The sequence below is a fragment of the Lonchura striata genome, chromosome 18, assembly GCF_050655825.1.
Source record: "Lonchura striata isolate lonStrDom1 chromosome 18, ASM5065582v1, whole genome shotgun sequence".
Taxonomy (NCBI): Eukaryota; Metazoa; Chordata; class Aves; order Passeriformes; family Estrildidae; genus Lonchura; species Lonchura striata.
Window position 1 is genome coordinate 2624104 of NC_140720.1, and position 19319 is coordinate 2643422.

General features: G+C 53.5%; 1 protein-coding gene across 4 annotated transcripts in view; it reads left to right on the top strand.

The window, feature by feature from the left end:
* The window catches only part of SLC39A11 (solute carrier family 39 member 11), a 91949-nt gene that overhangs the window by 36182 nt on the left and 36448 nt on the right, over positions 1-19319 (top strand). For all 4 annotated transcript variants that reach the window (XM_077787397.2, XM_085556633.1, XM_085556634.1 and 1 more), the window contains one exon: positions 14314-14484. In XM_077787397.2, coding sequence (XP_077643523.1) covers positions 14314-14484 — 171 coding nt within the window. The remainder of the gene's footprint in view (positions 1-14313; positions 14485-19319) is intronic.

The following is a 19319-nucleotide window of genomic DNA, read 5'->3' on the forward strand; positions in this document are numbered from 1 at the left end:
TTTCCCTTTTTAAATTTTAATTATTTTAATTTTATTTTGGCTGTTATTTTACTTTTATTTTTATTTCTTTTTCTTTACTTTGACAATCCATTTCTTTTGATTTATTTCACTTTTCCCAAGCCCTGCTGCATCCGCACGTCGTCATCCTCTAGCCGAGCTCTGTCTCCGAGCCCGCGTTATCTGCGGGGCGCGGCGCTGAGCGGACGCGGCTCCTCCGCAGCCCCGAGCTGCCGGGCCCGTGTCACCCCCCCGGCTGATGCTGGGCGATAAAACTCCAGCCCGGGGCTCTGGAGCGGGGATTTCTCCCTGCCAGGGAAGGAGGGATCTGCGGCAGATGGTGTGAACCGCCGGAAAGCCGCGCTGAATTGCCAATTAAGTGTAATTAAAACGGGGTTCGTTTGTTTCTTTGGCTGCCGGCGGCGTCGCTTCCCTTGGTCCTGGTTCCTTCCCTGCTCCCAGGAGCTGCCCGCGGATCCGTGGCACCTGCAGGAGGTGCTGGCGCTTCGAATCCACCCTGCCTGGGGGGCTTTTCCCAGCCAGCATCCCACTCCGCGCCGGGAATGGGAGTTCCATCCCAGGAGGAGGCACTTCGGGGGGGTTATTCTGGTTTTGTTTGAAATGGGGCTTGGAGCAACCTGGGATGGGGAAAAATCCCTGCCTGTGGCTGTGGGGTGGAGCTGGATGAGCTTAAAGATCTCTTCCAAGCAATGCCATATTCCATCCTTTCCCAGCTGGATCTCAGCACCTTTCCATCCTTTCCCTGGTAGATCTCAGCAGCTTTCCATCCTTTCCCTGGTAGATCTCAGCACCTTTCCATCCTTTTCCAGGAGGATCTCAGCAGCTTTCCCAGCTGGACCTCAGCACCTTTCCTCCCTTTCCCAGCTGGATCTCAGCACCTTTCCTCCCTTTCCCAGCTGGACCTCAGCACCTTTCCTCCCTTTCCCACCTGGATCTCAGCACCTTTCCATCCTTTCCCAGGAGGATCTCAGCACCTTTCCTCCCTTTCCCAGCTGGACCTCAGCACCTTTCCTCCCTTTCCCACCTGGATCTCAGCACCTTTCCATCCTTTCCCAGGAGGATCTCAGCACCTTTCCACCCTTTCCCAGGAGGATCTCAGCACCTTTCCTCCCTTTCCCAGCTGGATCTCAGCACCTTTCCATCCTTTCCCTGGTAGATCTCAGCACCTTTCCACCATTTCCCAGGAGGATCTCAACACCTTTCCATCCTTTCTCTGGTAGATCTCAGCACCTTTCCACCCTTTCCCAGGAGGATCTCAGCAGCTTTCCACCCTTTCCCAGGAGGACCTCAGCACCTTTCCTCCCTTTCCCAGGAGGATCTCAGCAGCTTTCCCAGCGAGGTGGCTCGGGGTGCTGGGTGCCAAATCCCTGCAGATTCTCCCTCGTTTCCTGCTCCCTGTCCGTGTTTTCCTGCTGCGGGGCTGTCAGACACATCAGGGGTGCAGCAGGAGCAGCCTGGGGTGCTGAGTGGGAGGGATTTCCCATGGCAAGGCAGCTGAAGGCAGTTTGGAGTGATCCTTTTTGGGAACACAGGAGGCAAATGGAAAGAGGAGGATTTTTTTCCATGTGTGCTCCCGCTCAGCTCCAGCTGAGTCATCCCTGCATTCCCACCTCGGGCTCAGGGACATCCATTTCCCTTGGATTCTGAGGAGGAAAAAGAACCCAGCTCCTTCTGCCATAAACCCCAGGAGTGCTTCAGATCCTTGTTTTATAGAGAATGGATTTTGGGGTGGTGTTTGCTGCCCTCCCCCAGCTCTGGGGGATTTGGGATTGGTATCAAGATATGCCTGGGATTTGGAATTTGGGATGGTTGTGAGAATGTGCCTGGGGTTTGGGGTTTAGAATTGGTGTGAGGATGTGCCTGGGATTTGGAATTTGGGATGGTTGTGAGGATGTGCCTGGGGTTTGGGATTTAGAATTGGTGTGAGGATGTGCCTGGGATTTGGAATTTGGGATTGGTGTGAGGACGTGCCTGCGATTTGGGGTTGGTGTGAGGATGTGCCTGGGATTTGGAATTTGGGATGGTTGTGAGGATGTGCCTGGGGTTTGGGGTTTAGAATTGGTGTGAGGATGTGCCTGGGATTTGGAATTTGGGATTGGTGTGAGGATATGCCTGGGATTTGGGATGGTGTGAGGATGTGTCTGGGATTTGGGGTTGGTGTGAAGATGATGCTGGGCATGGTTTTGTCCCCTCTGTGGGGACAGATGTTGTCCAAAAGTGTGTGCTTCCTGCAGGGCTGGAGTGAGGGAATCCTGCTGGTCTCCCTGGAGCCACTCTGGATTCCTGGGCTGGAGCCACAGCCTGTTTCTGCTTCTGCCAGAGACAGGAGTTCTCATTTCAGAGCTCTTCATCCCAGATCCATAAATCAGAGTTTATGGGAGGAAAAATCCCAGGCCCTGAGCCTGAGCCTTGTCTTCCCAAATCCTCCCTTTGGCCACGTCGCTCCCAGCCCTGGCTTTGCTTTTATCCCTAAAATAGGAACATGGAACACGGAACAGGGCTGGAGAGAGCTGCTCTCGGAATAAAACCAGGATCCTGTCAGCAATGTGGGAAGTGGCTCCTGCTCAGCCAGCAGAGCTCATTTCAGTTCCATTTCCCTCCCTGTCGGTGTTTTCTGTTGCTGATTTTCCCAGTGGGAGATGGGGAATCTCCTGCTCTCCTCCCCGTGGGATTTGTTGGGATCCAGCCCCTCTGTGGGGCTCAGGAATGTTTCTGTTTAACTTCCCAAGGGATCCCACCACTGGCTCCTCTCCAGGCTGTGCTGGGCTCTTCCCATCCCACAGTCCCTTTGAGTCCAGTTTGTGTGCAGAAATCCTGATTCTGCTGGAATTTGATCCCGTGTGGATCAAGGGGGGTGTGTGTGGTTCCTTCAGGAGGTGTGGTACCACTCCCATCCCACCTGCCTGGATGATGGATTGTGCTCCTGGAAGCAGCCTCATGCTTTGGTTATTCCTGGGGAACAGGCAAAAAATCCCATCAGTCTGTCCCTCCAGAGGGAGCTGGGATTGATTTTGTGAGTCCAAGGGCTGAGAACAAAGGAGCACTTTATTTATTTTCCTCAGAAATCGATTCCTTATTTTGTTTTTCCAGCTCTGAGAGGGGCCCCTTTTGCCAGGTGTGTGCCAGCCCTGCCAGCCCTGGCCTGGGAAGTTGGTGCTGCCTCCCTGTGCTGGGTGGGGGATGAGGATGGGAGCTCCAGATGTGTCTCTCCAGATGTGGATTGATCCCAGAGCGCTGGGAGCTGCTGAGCAGCAAATGCAGCCTGGGGCTGGAGGAATTCCTTCTAGGAATTGGCTTGCAAGGAGCTGATGTGCTGGGAGAAGGAGTTTTAAAGTGCCCGAGGGCAGGGTTAGATGGGGTATTGGGAAGGAATTCCTGGCTGCAAGGGTGGGGAGGCCCTGGAAGAGACTTCCCGGAGCAGCTGTGGCTGCCCCTGGATCCCTGGAAGTGTCCTAGGCCAGGCTGGAGCAGCCTGGGACAGAGGGAGGTGTCCCTGTGGAGCTGGATGGGCTTTGAGCTCCCTTCCCACCCAATCCTTCCATAATCATGGGCACTGCTCCACTGGGCACTTCCATCTCTGCCTAAACATCTGGGATCTAATGCTTTTATCAATTTATTTTCGTTTTAAAATTTAATTAATGTTTTGAGAGTTTTCTCACCTGAAAAATTAGTTTTTCAGGTGAAGGCTCTGTGTCCTTTTGGAGTGAAAGGAGCAGCAGGTGACTTTGGATAGTGGGAATGCCAGGAGGAAAGAAGGAGAGGAATTGTGGAGAGGAAGAACTGAGCTGCTCATCCTGTCCCTGGTTGGGAAGTGCTGTAAGGAAATGGTGAAACCCACGTGGGAATAACCAGGGTTCTGCTCTGGGATTCCAACATCTGGGATGTGTGGCTGTGTGTGTCCTGGGGGCTGCTCCTGGAGCCCCAATTCCTGCTCCGTGGATTTCCATGCTTCAGCTCTCCGTACAAAAGGCAGGCAGGAGGGGAGCTGAGCTGGGAAAAACGTGGCAATAAATGGATTAAATCAGGAGTGTGGGGGCAGTGCTGGACAGGGGGTGCAGCTGGGGTGTGTGCAGGTGTTCTGGGGGTGCTGGGATGGTGGCAGGGCCCTGAGGGAATGGCAGGAACATGTGGGAATGGCACAGGGGGAGCAGCACAATCCCCAGCTCCAGCCTTATCATCCCAGCCTGGTGCTGCCTGGTTCCTTAACAGCCCCTGATAAATCCCACTTTTCTTTTCAAGTGGTTCTGAGTGGTTTTTCCTGCCTTCCCTCAGAGGCTCTCTGTGTCTGATCCCTGCCAAGGCTGGGAGACGCGAGCGTGGCTCAGCCCTCGGAAATGATCCGATTGAATTAACTGGGATGTGTAAAATTTCAGCATCAAATGGTTCAGCCAAGCACTTCATCTGCTGGGAGCTCTTTCAGGAGCTCTTGGAAGGGAGCAGGAGTTGGTTTGCTCAAAGGACCTGGTGCATGTAATGATATTGAGTGTGGTGCCGCCGCTCCTGCCTCAGGAATTAATCCTTAAACACGGAGCTGTGAGGTCAGGGAGGGTTTGGGAATTAATCCTGTGTGCTCTGCCAGGGTTTGGGAATTAATCCTGTGTGCTCTGCCAGGGTTTGGGAATTAGTCCTGTGTGCTCTGCCAGCCCGTGGCACCCAGGGACCAGCAGCACCTTGTGTTGTCACCACGTGCTGTGTCAGCCCTGGCACCTGGGTTTGGTCCTTCCCTGGGAGCAGCCCTGGTGGCACCATCCCCGGGAAGTTCTGTGCCTTGCCAGGGAATTCCCCCCACCCACTGGGGACTTGTGGGGGGGCTGGAAGCTTCTGGGGCTCTTCATGGGCTGGATTGGTCCTGGAGGGATGTTTGAGGAGGGATTTGGGTGTTGGGCTCTGGCTGAGGTTTGAGGAGGGATTTGGGGATCAAGCTCTGAGTGATTTTTTTTTTTTTTGTGGTGGGATTTGGGTGTTGTGCTCTGAGTGACATTCAGGAGGAATCTGAGTGTTGGGCTCTCAGGGGTGTTTGGGGTGGGATTTGGGGGTCAAACTCTGAGTGATGTTTTGAGGAGGAATTTGGGTGCTGTTCTCTGGGTGATGTTTTGAGGAGGATTTGGGTGCTGTGCTCTGGTTGATGTTTTGAGGAGGATTTGGGTGCTGTGCCCTGGGTGATGTTTGGGGTGGGATTTGGGTGCTGTGCCCTGGGTGATGTTTGGGGTGGGATTTGGGTGCTGTGCCCTGGGTGATGTTTGAGGAGGGGTTTGGGGGTTGAGCTCTGAGTGACTTTTTTGTGGTGGGATTTGCTCCGAGTGCCATTCAGGACCAATTTGTGTGTTGAACTCCCTGTGTTTGGTGACTGGAACCCCAGTTTGGTGCAGGAGGGAGCTGATGGGGCCAGTGCTGGGGCTGGCACGGTCCAGGCTGGGGCTGGCATGGTCCAGGCTGGTGCTCCAGCACCCTCCTGCTCCAGGCTCCAGCCAGATGCCAGGAATGATCCATGGGAGCAAGAGGGAGTCAGTGGTGCTGAGGGGAGCAGCCTTTTCTGGGAGTTCCTGTGCATGCCTGGCTGCATGGAGGCCCCAGACAAACCCCGAGTCTCTGTTTATGTTCCTCTGAAAGCCTCAGCACAGGCAGGCACCTCTTTGATCTGCCAAAAATGTTGGAAAATGAGTTTTTTTTCCATGTGGGGCCAGCAGGTTGGGGCTGCAGTCACACACCCTGCACAGGGGCGTCCTGGCTGTGCCATTCCCACTGAATCCCAGGGCTCTGGAGCATGGGAAGCCTGTGCTCTCTGCTCAAGCACCCTGAGCCTTCCTAGCAGTAAATAAAAGCTATTTTTAAAAAGAAATCCTTATTTTGACCATAGTTGGGCAGCTGCACAGAGCCTCTTTTCCAGCATTTCTGTTGCCTGAGTGTAGCCTTCCCAAGGCTTGCTTTTGCCCAGCTTTTGGGGCTCATTCCCAGCTTTTCCCTGGCAGTTTGGTTTGCAGCTCTGCTGGGATCCGTGCTGTCAGAGGTGTGAGTCCCAGCACTGAAGCCGCTTTCCCTGTACCTGTCTGCAGCCATCCCCCAAAGACGTGCTGTGCCTAATTACTGGCACTAATTAAAACCTCTCCTGGAGGTGGGAGAGCAGAGCAGCAGCACTTCCTGTGTGGCAGCAGATGCTCCCTACCACCCATCTGCTCCTCGGCTTCCAGGCCCTTCTGTGCTCCCTGGAATTCCTCCTGCAGTGGGAGAAGGATGAGGAAAACAAGGATGTGGGGAGGTCTGGAGGAGGAGGTGGCAGCAGGGAATGGATTTGGCTGGGAGGGGTGCTTGGAGAGCAGTGACACTGATGGCTTCAGCCCCAGGAGCTGCCAGAATTCCTTGGAAAAAGGCTTTAAAAACAGGGAAAGCTGAGGGAAGACGTGGCTGGAATCCTTGGAAAAAGGATTCTTTAAAAGAGGGAAAACATGTTTGGAATCCTTGGAAAAAAAACCTTTAAAAAACAGGGAAATCTGACAGAAGGCAAGGGTGGAATTCTTGGAAAAAGCGTTGTAAAAATGGGAAAAGCTGAGGGAAAATATGGCTGGAATTCTAGGAAAAAATATTTAAAAAAACAGGGAAAGCTGAGGGAAGACATGGCTAGAATCCTTAGAAAAAGGCTTTAAAAACCAGGGAAATCTGAGAGAAGACAAGGGTGGAATCCTTGGGAAAAGTCTTTAAAATGGGAAAAGCCGAGGGCAAGCAGGGGTGGAATTCTTGGAAATAGCCTTTAAAGCAGGGAAATATGAGGGAAGACATGGCTGGAATCCTTGGAAAAAGGATTCCTTTAAAACAGGGAAATCTGAGGGAAAACATGTCTGGAATCCTTGAAAAAAACCCTTTAAAAACCAGGGGAATCTGACAGAAGGCAAGGGCGGAATTCTTGGAAAAAGCGTTGTAAAAATGGGAAAAGCTGAAGGAAAAAATGGCTGGAATTCTAGGAAAAATCCTTTAAAAAGCAGGGAAAGCTGAGGAAAGACATGGCTAGAATCCTTAGAAAAAGGCTTTAAAAAAACAGGGAAATCTGAGAGAAGACAAAGGTGGAATCCTTGGGAAAAGTCTTTAAAATGGGAAAAACTGAGGGCAAGCAGGGTGAAATCCTTGGAAATAGCCTTTAAAACAGGAAAATCTGAAGGAAGACATGGCTGGAATCTTTGGAAATAACCTTTAAACCGGGAAAGGCTGAGGGAAAGCAGGGTGGAATCCTTGGAAAAGGCCTTAAATCAGGGAAATCTGAGGGAAGACAAGGGTGGAATCTTTGGAAAAAGCCTTTAAAATGGGAAAAGCTGAGGGAAGATATGGCTGGAAACCTTAGAAAGCCTCTGAAACAGGAATAGCTGAGGGGAAACATGGCTGGAATCCTTGGAAAAAGCCTTTAAACCAGGAAAAGCTGACGGAAAGCAGGATGGAATCCTTGAAAAAGGCCTTAAACCAGGAAAAGCTGAGGGAAAGCAGGGCTACAATCCTTGAAAAAAAGCCTTTAAAGCAGGGAAATCTGAAGGAAGACATGGCTGGAATTCTAGGAAAAAGCCTTTAAAGAAGGAAAGGCTGAGGGAGAGCAGGGTGGAATCCTTGAAAAAAGCCTTTAAACCAGGAAAAGCTGAGGGAAAGCAGGGCTATAATCCTTGGAAAAGGCCTTAAACCAGGAAAAGCTGAGGGAGAGCAGGGTGGAATCCTTGGAAAAAGCCTTTAAACCGGGGAAATCTGAGGGAAAGCAGGGTGGAATCCTTGAAAAAGGCCTTAAACCAGAGAAAGCAGGGTGGAATCCTTGGAAAAAGCCTTTAAAGCAGGGAAATCTGAGGGAAAGCAGGGTGGAATCACTGGAAAAAGCCTTTAAACCAGGAAAGGCTGAGGGAGAGCAGGGTGGAATCCCTGGAAAAGGTCTTAAACCAGAGAAAGCAGGGTGGAATTCTTGGAAAAAGCCTTTAAAGCAGGGAAGGCTGAGGGAGAGCAGGGTGGAATCCATGGAAAAGGTCTTAAACCAGAGAAAGCAGGGTGAAATCCCTGGAAAAAGCCTTTAAAGCAGGGAAATCTGAGGGAAGCTGGGCTGGAGCCCTTGGGAAGCCGAGCGTGCTGTGCCGGGGTGAGGAGCACTCCTGGCATCCTGTGGGGCTCCAGTTCCCACGGCTCTGGATTTTGATCCAGTTTCTCATCCGAGCCTTCCTCATGGGCCATGAAAGCAGGAAAAGGAGAGGCTGGAGAGAGGGGTGGGCACGGGGGCTGTGGAAAAAGCCTTTAAAAGCCGGGAAAGCTGCTGAGCCTCCCTCAGCCTTTGGGTGTGGAGGATGCTCCTTCCCGGGTGACTCCCCTGGGATGCCCAGCCAGGGTCTCTGGGGCTCCCTGGGGATGCTTCACCTGCCTGGCTCCGAGCTGGAGCCCCGGTGGGTGGATGCCAAGGGCCCCGTTCCCTCCATCTGCTCCGAGCTAATGGAGCATCCAGGGTTTGTGGAGGGGAGCTGAGCACAGGGCTGGGATTGCCTGTTGGAGCCTTTGGGAATCGGAGATTTTCCAAGTGATTCTGATTTATCTCAGCTGTTAAGGGGGAGGATTTCACAGCAACTCCTTTGTGTTCCTGGGGAAGGGATGTCAGCTCTTTGGGTAATTGTTCCTTCTCCCCTTCCCCATGCCCAGACAAGGGTCAGTGCAAGCTGTTCGACTCTCCTGCTTTTCCTGGGACAGCAATAACCCAGAATTCCAGCTGCAGGGAATAAGGGGTGTCGTGGGGCTTGGAGAGGAATTTGGAGCAGCTTTTTTGCTGCTCTGCTGCTCCCTCCAGGTGTTACCTGAGCTTTGAGCAGCCGCTCCGGTGGAGTTGGAATTACGCAGCAGATGAACATTTGAGGCTTTTCTGCCTTTCCCATATTCATCAACACCAAATAATTTCCACAATCAGCCAGCGAGCAGCAGTTAATTAGGGATTTTAATAAGTCTGTGGTGCATCTGTGCTTGGCACTGCCTCTCCTCCCCTTCTCCCACACCTGAGAGATGGGAGCTGACAAATCTGAACAGGGGAACCAAGTCAGCTGAAGGAATAATTCCTGGAGTCCCCAAGCTTGGAGATCTCTCCAGAGCCTTGTTGGAAGGATTGGATGAGGAAATGGGTGGGGGAAAGATGGAGGAGCTGGGAATGGTTTTCCTTCCAGCATCTTCAGCCAAGGGAAGCTCCAGATTGTCCCTGGTGAGTTTGTTCCAGCACGGAGAGAGGAGATGTTGCCTGGAGAAGGAACCTGTGCCAGAGGGGACCAGCCCCTCCTGCCCCCGGGCTGTCTGCAGGGGTTTTGCAACTAAACTGGGACTGAACCAGGTCCTAAACCCCCTCAAAGGGGCTGCGTGGGCTCCAAAGCTGTGCCAGGGGGAGTTTGGGCAGCCTGGACCACTCTGAACTCCAGGGTGTGGGAACCCAGAGCTTCCCTCTGGCTGCCCTGGGACCCTGGCAGGGGTCAGGAACCCCCTGGACAGAGCCCCCAGAGACACTGGCTGTGATCTCTGGCCATGGAAAAGAGTTTTCAATCTCACAGGGTGAATTACCAGCTCTGAGTGTTTGATATAAGTAATAATTAAGTGTGGCACGGGTGCAAAAGTAAAATTTTAGGATTCTAGATGAGGGGTCCAAAGGGGACGAGATGGAGGAAATTGGGTGTGCCTTGTCCTTTTCTCCTTCTTCATGCCCTCCATGTCTCACTGTGGTGTTGGCATTTTTCTGTTGGTTCAGGCTGGGGACACACTGTCCAACGTAGGTGACAGATATTGGCACGTTCTTGTAAATGCAGCCCAGGGAGTTTCTGGTATTTAATGTTTGTCACATCCCACTGAGGGCAGAGCCCCACACGCTGCCCTGCAGGACAGAGCTGGGCAGGGCAGCAGAACATGTGAGAGATAAACAGAATAAACAACCTGGAAACCAGCACAGACCAATTATGACTTCTGCTTTGGCAGTGGGGCTGACAGACAGAGACTTTCTGCAATTTTGGAATCATCAATACCTCAGATTCCAGCACAGGGCTTAGGAGAGGTTAAAGCCAGGCCTAGGTGGGAGGAGGAGAAGGGTTCTGGAGCAGGTGTGGAAAGCTGGAGAGCTCCAGGGTGTGGATTTGGAGCTGAGGGAGTGCAGGAGCAGGGCTTTGGAGCCCAGAGTCAACAGAGCCTCGGTCTGTTTGTGCACCAGAGCTGAGCTCACGGCTAATGCAAACAGTTTTCATTAAGGAATAATCAAAAATAAAAAGCCTTTTCACATGCTGATAAGGAGCCGGTCGGTTTTTTCACTTCAGCAGCAGTTTAAGCCATGCTCAAAGCCATTTATCTTTTCTCCAGTGCTGGCTGCAGAGGATATGAAAAATGCAGCAGGCTGCACATATGTAATTAAACTTTTGGCAGAATCTTTGCCCCGCAGCTTTACTAAGAAATTCAATAATGATAAATCGAGTGGAGTATCTAAAGGACTTTTTGTGAACAAGATTTAAAATAATGTCTGTGGCACTGAGAGTTATTTGCCACCTAATTGTCTTGGCACGGCTGTGGGAGCAGCCTGTCTGTGGTGTCAGCTCTTCTTTACAGCCCAGCCCTTGTTCTGCTCTTATCTCCACTCCAGTTTGCCATTGAGGCTTTCCTGATTCCCAGCCAAGTCCGTGCTTATCCCTAATGACTGTTTTGTTCCCCCAGCCCGGCGTTTCCAGCTGGGAACGCTCCTGTCCCGAGCTGGCACTGGTGGCATCGCTGCTCTGTAATTATCCTTTCCTTTTTATCCTCTTTTCCAGCAGCACGTGGCAGTGGAGCCCATCCCTCGAGGCGGCTCTGTGTGGCACTCCTCTGAAAACGATGCCGGGATTGTCTCCCTGCTGCCTTTATCCCTGGCTGATCCAGGGGTGGTTTATAGGAAAGGTGATTTTGTGTTCAAACTGTCCCTCCGAGCCCCTCCTTGGCACTCCCCCTAGAAAAGCTGCACCAATTCTTTTTCATTCCCACAGGTTTTCCCTGTTTTCCTCACCCTTGTGGCATCTCCCCCATCCTTTGTCACCACTGGCTTTGGAGGGACTTCAGATTTCCTCAGAAAAGGCAATTTTTCATAGTTTTCCCCCCAATAAGCAGATTAATTAAAAATAATAGATAAAGGAATCATTAACAAGGTGTCTGATCAAAGTGAGCTGGGACTGAGCACCTGAGGAAGTGGCCGTGAAGCAACAGGGCTGGGCTGGGCTTTTGGTTTTGTTGGTTGGCTTCAAACTGAAAGACAGGAGGATTAGATGGGGTATTGGGAAGGAATTCCTGGCTGCAAGGGTGGGGAGGCCCTGGAAGAGAATTCCCAGAGCAGCTGTGGCTGCCCCTGGATCCCTGGACGTGTCCAAGGCCAGGTTGGAGCAGCCTGGGAAAGTGGAGGTGGATCAAGAGGGGTGTGTGTGGTTCCTTCAGGAGGTGTGGTACCACCAGGGTATCCCACTCCCAGTCCCATCTGCCTGGATGATGGATTGTGCTCCTGGAAGCAGCCTCATGCTTTGGTTATTCCTGGGGAACAGGCAAAAAATCCAATCAGTCTGTCCCTCCAGAGGGAGCTGGGATTGATTTTGTGAGTCCAAGGGCTGAGAACAAAGGAGCACTTTATTTATTTTCCTCAGAAATCGATTCCTTATTTTGTTTTTCCAGCTCTGAGAGGGGCCCCTTTTGCCAGGTGTGTGCCAGCCCTGCCAGCCCTGGCCTGGGAAGTTGGTGCTGCCTCCCTGTGCTGGGTGGGGGATGAGGATGGGAGCTCCAGATGTGTCTCTCCAGATGTGGATTGATCCCAGAGCGCTGGGAGCTGCTGAGCAGCAAATGCAGCCTGGGGCTGGAGGAATTCCTTCTAGGAATTGGCTTGCAAGGAGCTGATGTGCTGGGAGAAGGAGTTTTAAAGTGCCCGAGGGCAGGGTTAGATGGGGTATTGGGAAGGAATTCCTGGCTGCAAGGGTGGGGAGGCCCTGGAAGAGAATTCCCAGAGCAGCTGTGGCTGCCCCTGGATCCCTGGAAGTGTCCAAGGCCAGGCTGGAGCAGCCTGGGACAGTGGGAGGTGTCCCTGTGGAGCTGGATGGGTTTTGAGCTCCCTTCCCACCCAATCCTTCCATAATCATGGGCACTGCTCCACTGGGCACTTCCATCTCTGCTTAAACCCCTGGGATCTAATGCTTTGTCAATTTATTTTCATTTAAAAATTGATTTCATTAATGTGCAATGAGGGTTTTTCAGGTGAAGGCTCCGTGTCCTTTTGGAGTGAAAGGAGCAGCAGGTGACTTTGGAATGCCAGGAGGAAAGAAGGAGAGGAATTGTGGAGAGCAAGAACGGAGCTGCTCATCCTGTCCCCATGGCAGGGGTGACACTGGATGAGCTTTGAGGTCCCTTCCCCCGCAAGCCACTCCATAATTCTGTGATTCTGTGAAAATCTGCCGTGGCTCTTGTGGTGTTTTATGGAACACTTGGATCTTTCTGGGGTTTTGTCACTTGAAGGTGACTTGTCTGCCCAGAATGCTGAAATTCTTTGGTGCCAGAGGAGGATTCCTGCCCCTCTGCATCCCCACTCCTGCTTTCCATGGGCCACCAGGGAGCTTTGGTGACCCCATTCCCTATTCTGTCTGCTCTGGGGTCAGCCTGGGCAGTGCCAGCTCAGGGTGGGGCTGTTTGTGGGGCCAGGGGACGCGTGCCAAGCAATTGCATTAACCCAGAGCAGTGCTGGGAGCTTTCCGTGGGAGCTCCGTGCCGGGGCGGCCGCAGCCTTGGCTGCCCCTGTGCCAGGGCTCGCTGTGCCAGCATTCCCACAGTGCCCTGGCCGGGCTGCTCCCTGCCATCTGTTTGTCCTTGTCCTGCTTCAAACAAAATATTTATCCTTGTCCCCACGGGCTGGAGCGGAGCTCTGCCACCGAACGTCACAGCCCGCGCTGGCAGCCGGGGACAAGGACAATATCTGCTGTGTTTGCAGAGTGCTGTGACAGTGGCTCTGTGCTGGGGCCAGCCAGGGGTGCTGCTGTCACCTGTGACACCAGGGAATGCACAGGGCCCGCTGCTGCCCAGGGCGGGGAGCTTTTGGGTTGTGGCACCAAAAATCCAGGGGATGTGGCCTCAGCTGGGCCTGGGGAGGCTCAGGCTGGGATTTCCTCGTGAGAAGGGTGGGCAGGTGCTGGAAGGGAACGCTCAAGGAGGTGTCACCACCCCTGGAGGTGGCCAAGGAAGGACTCAGTGCTCTGGGGATCGGTCATGGGTTGGACTCGATGATCCTGGGGGTCTGCTCCATGCTGGGTGATTCTGTGCAAACACCTTCAGCTCCTGCTTGTGCTCCCTGTGCTTTCGGAGGCCTGCAGGTGTCTGGTTTTGTGTCACAGCTGGCATGATGTGCAGTGTTGGTGACACCTCTGCCTTCCCCAAGGTGACATCCCTGGATTTGCAGCAGTCCCGTGGTGCTCAGGTCCTTACCTGGCTCTGGAATCCCACCCTGCCATGGGTGATGTGCCAGTGGGCACAGCCTGCTTCCCCGTGCCAGGGCAGCTCTGGCATCCCATCAGAATGGTTTCAGACAGCTCCCTGCGCTGCCCAGACAAAACCTTGGAGCTGGGGGGGTCAAGGAGCAGGAGGGAGAATTTTATAATCCACCTGGGGAGAATTACAGGCAGTGTCAAATCTTGGCTTGGCTGGGGGAGGCTGAGGAAGCTGAGCTCATTTCTTGCCCTGGTTGTGCTGAAGGTGCTGGGTGGGCTTTGCCTGGATCCTTCCACCCTGCCCAGCCTGGATTTGGCCTCAGGTTTTTGGAATTTGGTTCCAAATAACTGACTGGAAGAGAGCTGAGAGCACCAGTCCTGCTGGAAGCAGAGGCTTGGGAGAGCCTGGAATTACCCAGAGATCCAAAGAACAAATGTTTTTGGTAGTGGAAGAAATAATGGCTAAATGCAGCTGTTCTGGGAGGGGCTGAAGTCCAAAGGAAGATTTGGGGGATTTTCTTCATCAGTAAAGGCCTTGGAGCTGCAGGCCTGGCAGGTTTGGGATGGGGGCATCACCCTCATCATCCTCATCCTCCTCATCAGCCCCAGAGCTTGGCCCAGCCAGGCTGGAGCTTTGCTGGGACCAGGATCCCTGGAGGAGGAGGAGGTGGAACCTTGGGGTCCCCCTGAGCTCTGCAGTGTGGGGAACCCCTGCTCTGCTTGGTTTTATTCCTTTTCTTTGCTTTTTCCTTCTGGGAAGGGGGGCAGGAGCTGCCCAGCTGTGCCCACCTTGGCTGTCCCTGGTGTTTTGTGTCCCCACCTTGGCTGACCCCGTGTTTTGTGTCCCCAGACAAGGCTGAGAATGGGGAGCCCTACCAGAGGAGGAGGGCAGCGGGGTCCCCACTGTCCGAGGGCCCCCCGACATTCCTGGCACCCCGGGACGGAGCCCCCCAGGCCGGGAGCAGCAGCTGGAGGAGGATAATGCTGATGATCCTGGCTATCACCATCCACAACATCCCAGGTGAGCCCATCCCTGCTGCCAGCAGCCTCTCCCTGCACAGCTCCCACGGATCCCAGCTCCCCTGGCAGATGGCACTCGCTGAGTGGGCGCCTCTGGCCACGATCCCGTTCCACATTTTGTGGGGCTGAGCCACGTGAGGCCTTTGGCAGCAGGAGCAACGTGGGGAGGGGGCTCGGGGGGAGCCTGGAGCAGCTGCAGCCTGCCTGGTGCCAGCCCAGGGTGGGTGGGAGTTGTAATTGCCAAGGGTGGCTTGGGAAAGGTGGCAAAGCCTGCTCCCCTTGAGCCTCCCTCTGCCTGTGGCCAGCCAGAGATCTGGGATCAGTCTCTGCAGGGGGATCTGCAGATCCTGCCTCAGCGTTTATTTCCTGGACAGTGGGTGGAAAACTGTGGAGCTGCAGGTCCTGCCAGGCTGGGCTTGGTGGGGCTGGCAGAGGAGATCAGAGGGTGAGGAGATCAGTTTGGGACAGCTCAGCTGCTCTGCAGTCCTTGGGGATGTTGGAAGTAAAATAAAGCAACCTTTTCCAGGGCTTTTCTCCTGGCTCCTTCCCCCTTCCTCCTCCTCCTCCTCCTCCTCCTCCTCCTCCTCTACTTCCCTCGCCTCCTCTGCTCCGTGCCGGGCTCAGGCTGGGTCAGTCCAGGGAAAGGCTTCAGGATCTGTAAATTTGGGAAGGAACCAGGAAGGTTTTGGAGAGAGCCATGTTTCCTTGGGTACTGGCAGTGTGGAGCTGCTGGGCTCGGGGCTCCCTTGGACCCCCACACCTCCCCTTGTGCCTGGTGACGTTGGGAGTGACTTTCTGCAGTGCCAGGACATCCATGCTCAATCCCCCTGGGATGCCCTTCCACGGTGGGTGTGGAATCCCAGCTCCTGGCTTTCCCTGGCAGTGACAAAATCCAAGGGAACACACGCAGAGCTCCTGGCTGCTTCCTCCTCCTCCCTTCCAGCCTCCTGGTGATCCTGGGCTGGGAATTGCCTCCTTCCAGCTGGCTGTGGGCACCTTTGGGTGCTCGCTGTGCCCCCTGGGGCAGGCAGCTGCCTGGGGCTGGGTTATCCTGATAAGAAGCTGGGAGTTAATGATTTGCTGCTCTTCTTGCATCACCAGCACGAGCTGTTCCTGGGCATGAACCTGCTCCAGTTTGTCATCAGCAGCAAAACATTTCTCCCTCCTCATCCCTCTTTTTTGAATTAATTGGAGTGGGATCATTTGGGTGCTGCGGTTCAGCTCCAGGTGTTGCTGGGAGAGGAAGGTGCCTGGCAGGAGAGGTGAGGAAGGAGCTTTAAATTAACCACACACTCAAAAAAAAGGGGAAATGTCTGCACTGAGTAAAGTGGAATTGGATTTCATCCCTCAGACGAGGGGTCAGGGGGCGAAGGGGCAGGTGGCACCTCCCTGATTCCTGCTGTCACCACAGGAGGAGACAGCTCTGCAGAGGGGTGACCAAAGCGGCACCAGGAGGTTAAAGCTGCCCTGTCCCTGCTGCTCCCGGAGCACAAAGCCACCTCTGCAGGGTCACCGAGGGTCTCAAACCCTCCCTCACATCTCACAGGCCACACCAGCAACCTTCACCCCCAGAGAGGTGAGAGTGGGGCTCACCCTGGGTCGGGGGTGGCTCCGTGTGCTGGAAAAGTCTCTCCTCCAGCCCGAGCTTCCAAAGAAAGGCTCAGCAGTCTCTGTTGTTGGTCTCAAGGCAGTTTATTGCAAGTTATCTAAAAGATTTTCTCCTGGGGCTGCTGTGGTTTGCTCAGAGCTCAGGCAGAGGCACACACACACCCTGACATCCTCTCTGACCCCGACTGCTTCTTCTCTCCCCGCCAGGGCTGCTGCTGTCTTTTATATGGGACATTACGTGTGACATGGTGACAGTTTTTCCAATGCCTATTACCTATATTAAATGGTGATTTTCTTTTATATGTACATTACGTGTTACATGTTTGCAGTTTCCCCCAATACCTATTACCTATATTAAATGGTGATTTTCTATCTTTTCTATGGTACATTACGTGTTACATGTTTGCAGTTTCCCCCAATGCCTATTTCCTATATTAAATGGTGCTTTTCTACTCTAAACCAATCTGTGAGTGCCAACATCACCAGGAACATGGAGGTGAGGAAGGAGAAAGTGGAGGAATAGGGCAGGCCCAAATCCAAAACTCCCCTGTACAGCACTCAAAAATTCTTCCCTTTACTTTGTGACTACTCCTACTCTAATATCTAAACTTTTGTGACTTCTTGTTCTCCCTGCAAAGTTGGTAACTCATTCCATGGCTCAAACCCAAAATCACAGCTGTTTCCAGCTGCCTGCCAGGGTCTCAAATGCTTCTGACCTGGGCTCGGAACATCCAAAAATGTCTGAGGGACATTTTGAGTTCCAGCAAGGCCCTGCTGGGGCTCAGTCAGGGCTGCTCTGTCCCTGCTGAGCTCCCACCCCCAAATCCCCTCCTGCTCTCCCCAGGGGCTGTCCTGCAGCCCCACGCTGCTGCTGGTGACACTGGGGCTGCTCAGCAACGCCAGAGCCCTGAGGCACACCCTCCTGTCCGTGGGGATTTGTCCAAAATCACCTCCAGTCCCAAATGACAGAGGTGACACCTGAGCCTCCCCACAGGGCACAGGCTGCCAGCTGCCCTGGTGCCCTGAGAAATCTGTGGATAAATCAGGTGAGTGTGGGAACCCAGGGCTTCCCTCTGGCTGCCCTGGGACCCTGGCAGGAGTCAGGAACCCCCTGGACAGAGCCCCCAGAGACACTGGCTGTGATCTCTGTCCATGGAAAAGAGTTTCCAATCTTACAGGATCAATTACCAGCTCTGAGTGTTTGATATCAGTAATAATTTGGTGTGGCACGGGTGCAAAAGTAAAATTTTAGGATTCTAGATGAGGGGTGCAAAGGGGACGAGATGGAGGAAATTGGGTGTGCCTTGTCCTTTTTCTCCTTCTTCATGCCCTCCATGTCTCACTGTGGTGTTGGCATTTTTCTGTTGGTTCAGGCTGGGGACACACTGTCCAACGTAGGTGACAGATATTGGCACGTTCTTGTAAATGCAGCCCAGGGAGTTTCTGGTATTTAATGTTTGTCACATCCCACTGAGGGCTCATCTCAGATTCCGACAGGTGAGCAGCACTCTGGGGCTCTGAATTCCCTCTGCTCTCCCAGAGAAAGCAGCGGGGTGCCAGCTGCAGGCAGGGTTTGGAAAGGCAGGAAACTCTGCCTCCACCAGCAGCCCTGCCAGAGGAAAGGCTGGCACGGGCGTGAGTGAAGTGGGATTTAATTGAAATTAGCACAGGCTCCTCCAGGGTGAGCACTCCTGCTGCTGGGGGTGCTCCGAGCCCTGGAACATCACCCCCTCCTCCTCAGGGAGTCCTGGAATGCTTTGGGTGGGAAAGTGTCAGAATCTGAGCTATTGATGATCCTGAGATTGCAGAAAGTCTCTGTCTGTCAGCCCCCTGCCAAAGCAGAAGCCAGAATTTGTCTGTGCTGGTTTCCAGGTTGTTTATTCTGTTCATCTCTCACATGTTCTGCTGCCCTGCCCAGCTCTGTCCTGCAGGGCAGCGTGTGGGGCTCTGCCCTCAGTGGGATGTGACAAACATTAAATACCAGAAACTCCCTGGGCTGCATTGACAATAACGTGCCAATATCTGTCACCTACGTTGGACAGTGTGTCCCCAGCCTGAACCAACAGAAAAATGCCAACACCACAGTGAGACATGGAGGGCATGAAGAAGGAGAAAAAGGACAAGGCACACCCAATTTCCTCCATCTTGTCCCCTTTGGACCCCTCATCTAGAATCCTAAAATTTTACTTTTGCACCCGTGCCACACTTAATTATTACTGATATCAAACACTCAGAGCTGGTAATTCATCCTATAAGATTGAAAACTCTTTTCCATGGACAGAGATCACAGCCAGTGTCTCTGGGGGCTCTGTCCAGGGGATTCCTGACCCGTGCTGGGGTCCCAGACCTGCCAGGGCAGCCAGAGGGAAGCCCTGGGTTCCCACAGGAAAAGACCTCAGAGCTTATCCAGTGCCCCCCCTGCCATGGGCAGGGACATCTCCCATTGCCCCTGGGTGCTCCAAGCTGGCCTTGGGCACCTCCAGGGATGGAGCAGCCACAGCTGCCCTGGGAAATCCATTCCAGGGGCTCCCCAGCCTCACAGGGAGCAATTGGTTCCTGACATTTCATGGAGATCTTCCCTCTTTCCCTTTCAAACCATTCCCCCTTGTCCTATCACCAGCTGCCTGTGTAAAAAGCCACACCATCTTTTTTACAAGCTCTTCTAAGGAAAATCAGCTTTTTTAAGTGCTTCAAATGTACTGAAAGGGCTCTCTCCAGAGCCTGCTCTTCTCCAGCTTCCTCTGGCAGCAACTCCTGGCTCTGCTGCTCCCTCTGCTTCCCCAGGAGCCCTCTGTACTCCCAAAGAGGTTTCCGGGTCATTCCCGAGGGTTTTCTGTCATTCCCGAGATTTTCTGTCCTTCCTGTGCCTCCAGAACTCTTCCCACAGCTCCGCATCCCTGGGAGAGGCTGGGATGCTGCAGGAGGGGATCCAGCCCGCCCTGGTGGGGCTCTGAGCTGCTGTGAATCCTCACTCCCACCCCAAACTCTGCCTCAGTTTCCTCTGCCTGCCCTCCCAAGCTCCATCCCTGCTGGTGGGGGACGAGCTCCCCATTTATTGCCAGCAGGGAGTTGTTTCAGGGACTTGGAGCCCGTTTTAGGGCTGAGCTGGCTGGGTCCTGGCGGTGCCTCTGTCTTTGTTTGCAGGCTGGGAGCAGCTTCTTGTGGAGGGCAGAGAATGGAAGCCCCAGCCCAGCCTCCCACAGTCACTGCGTGTTTGTGCAGGAAAGG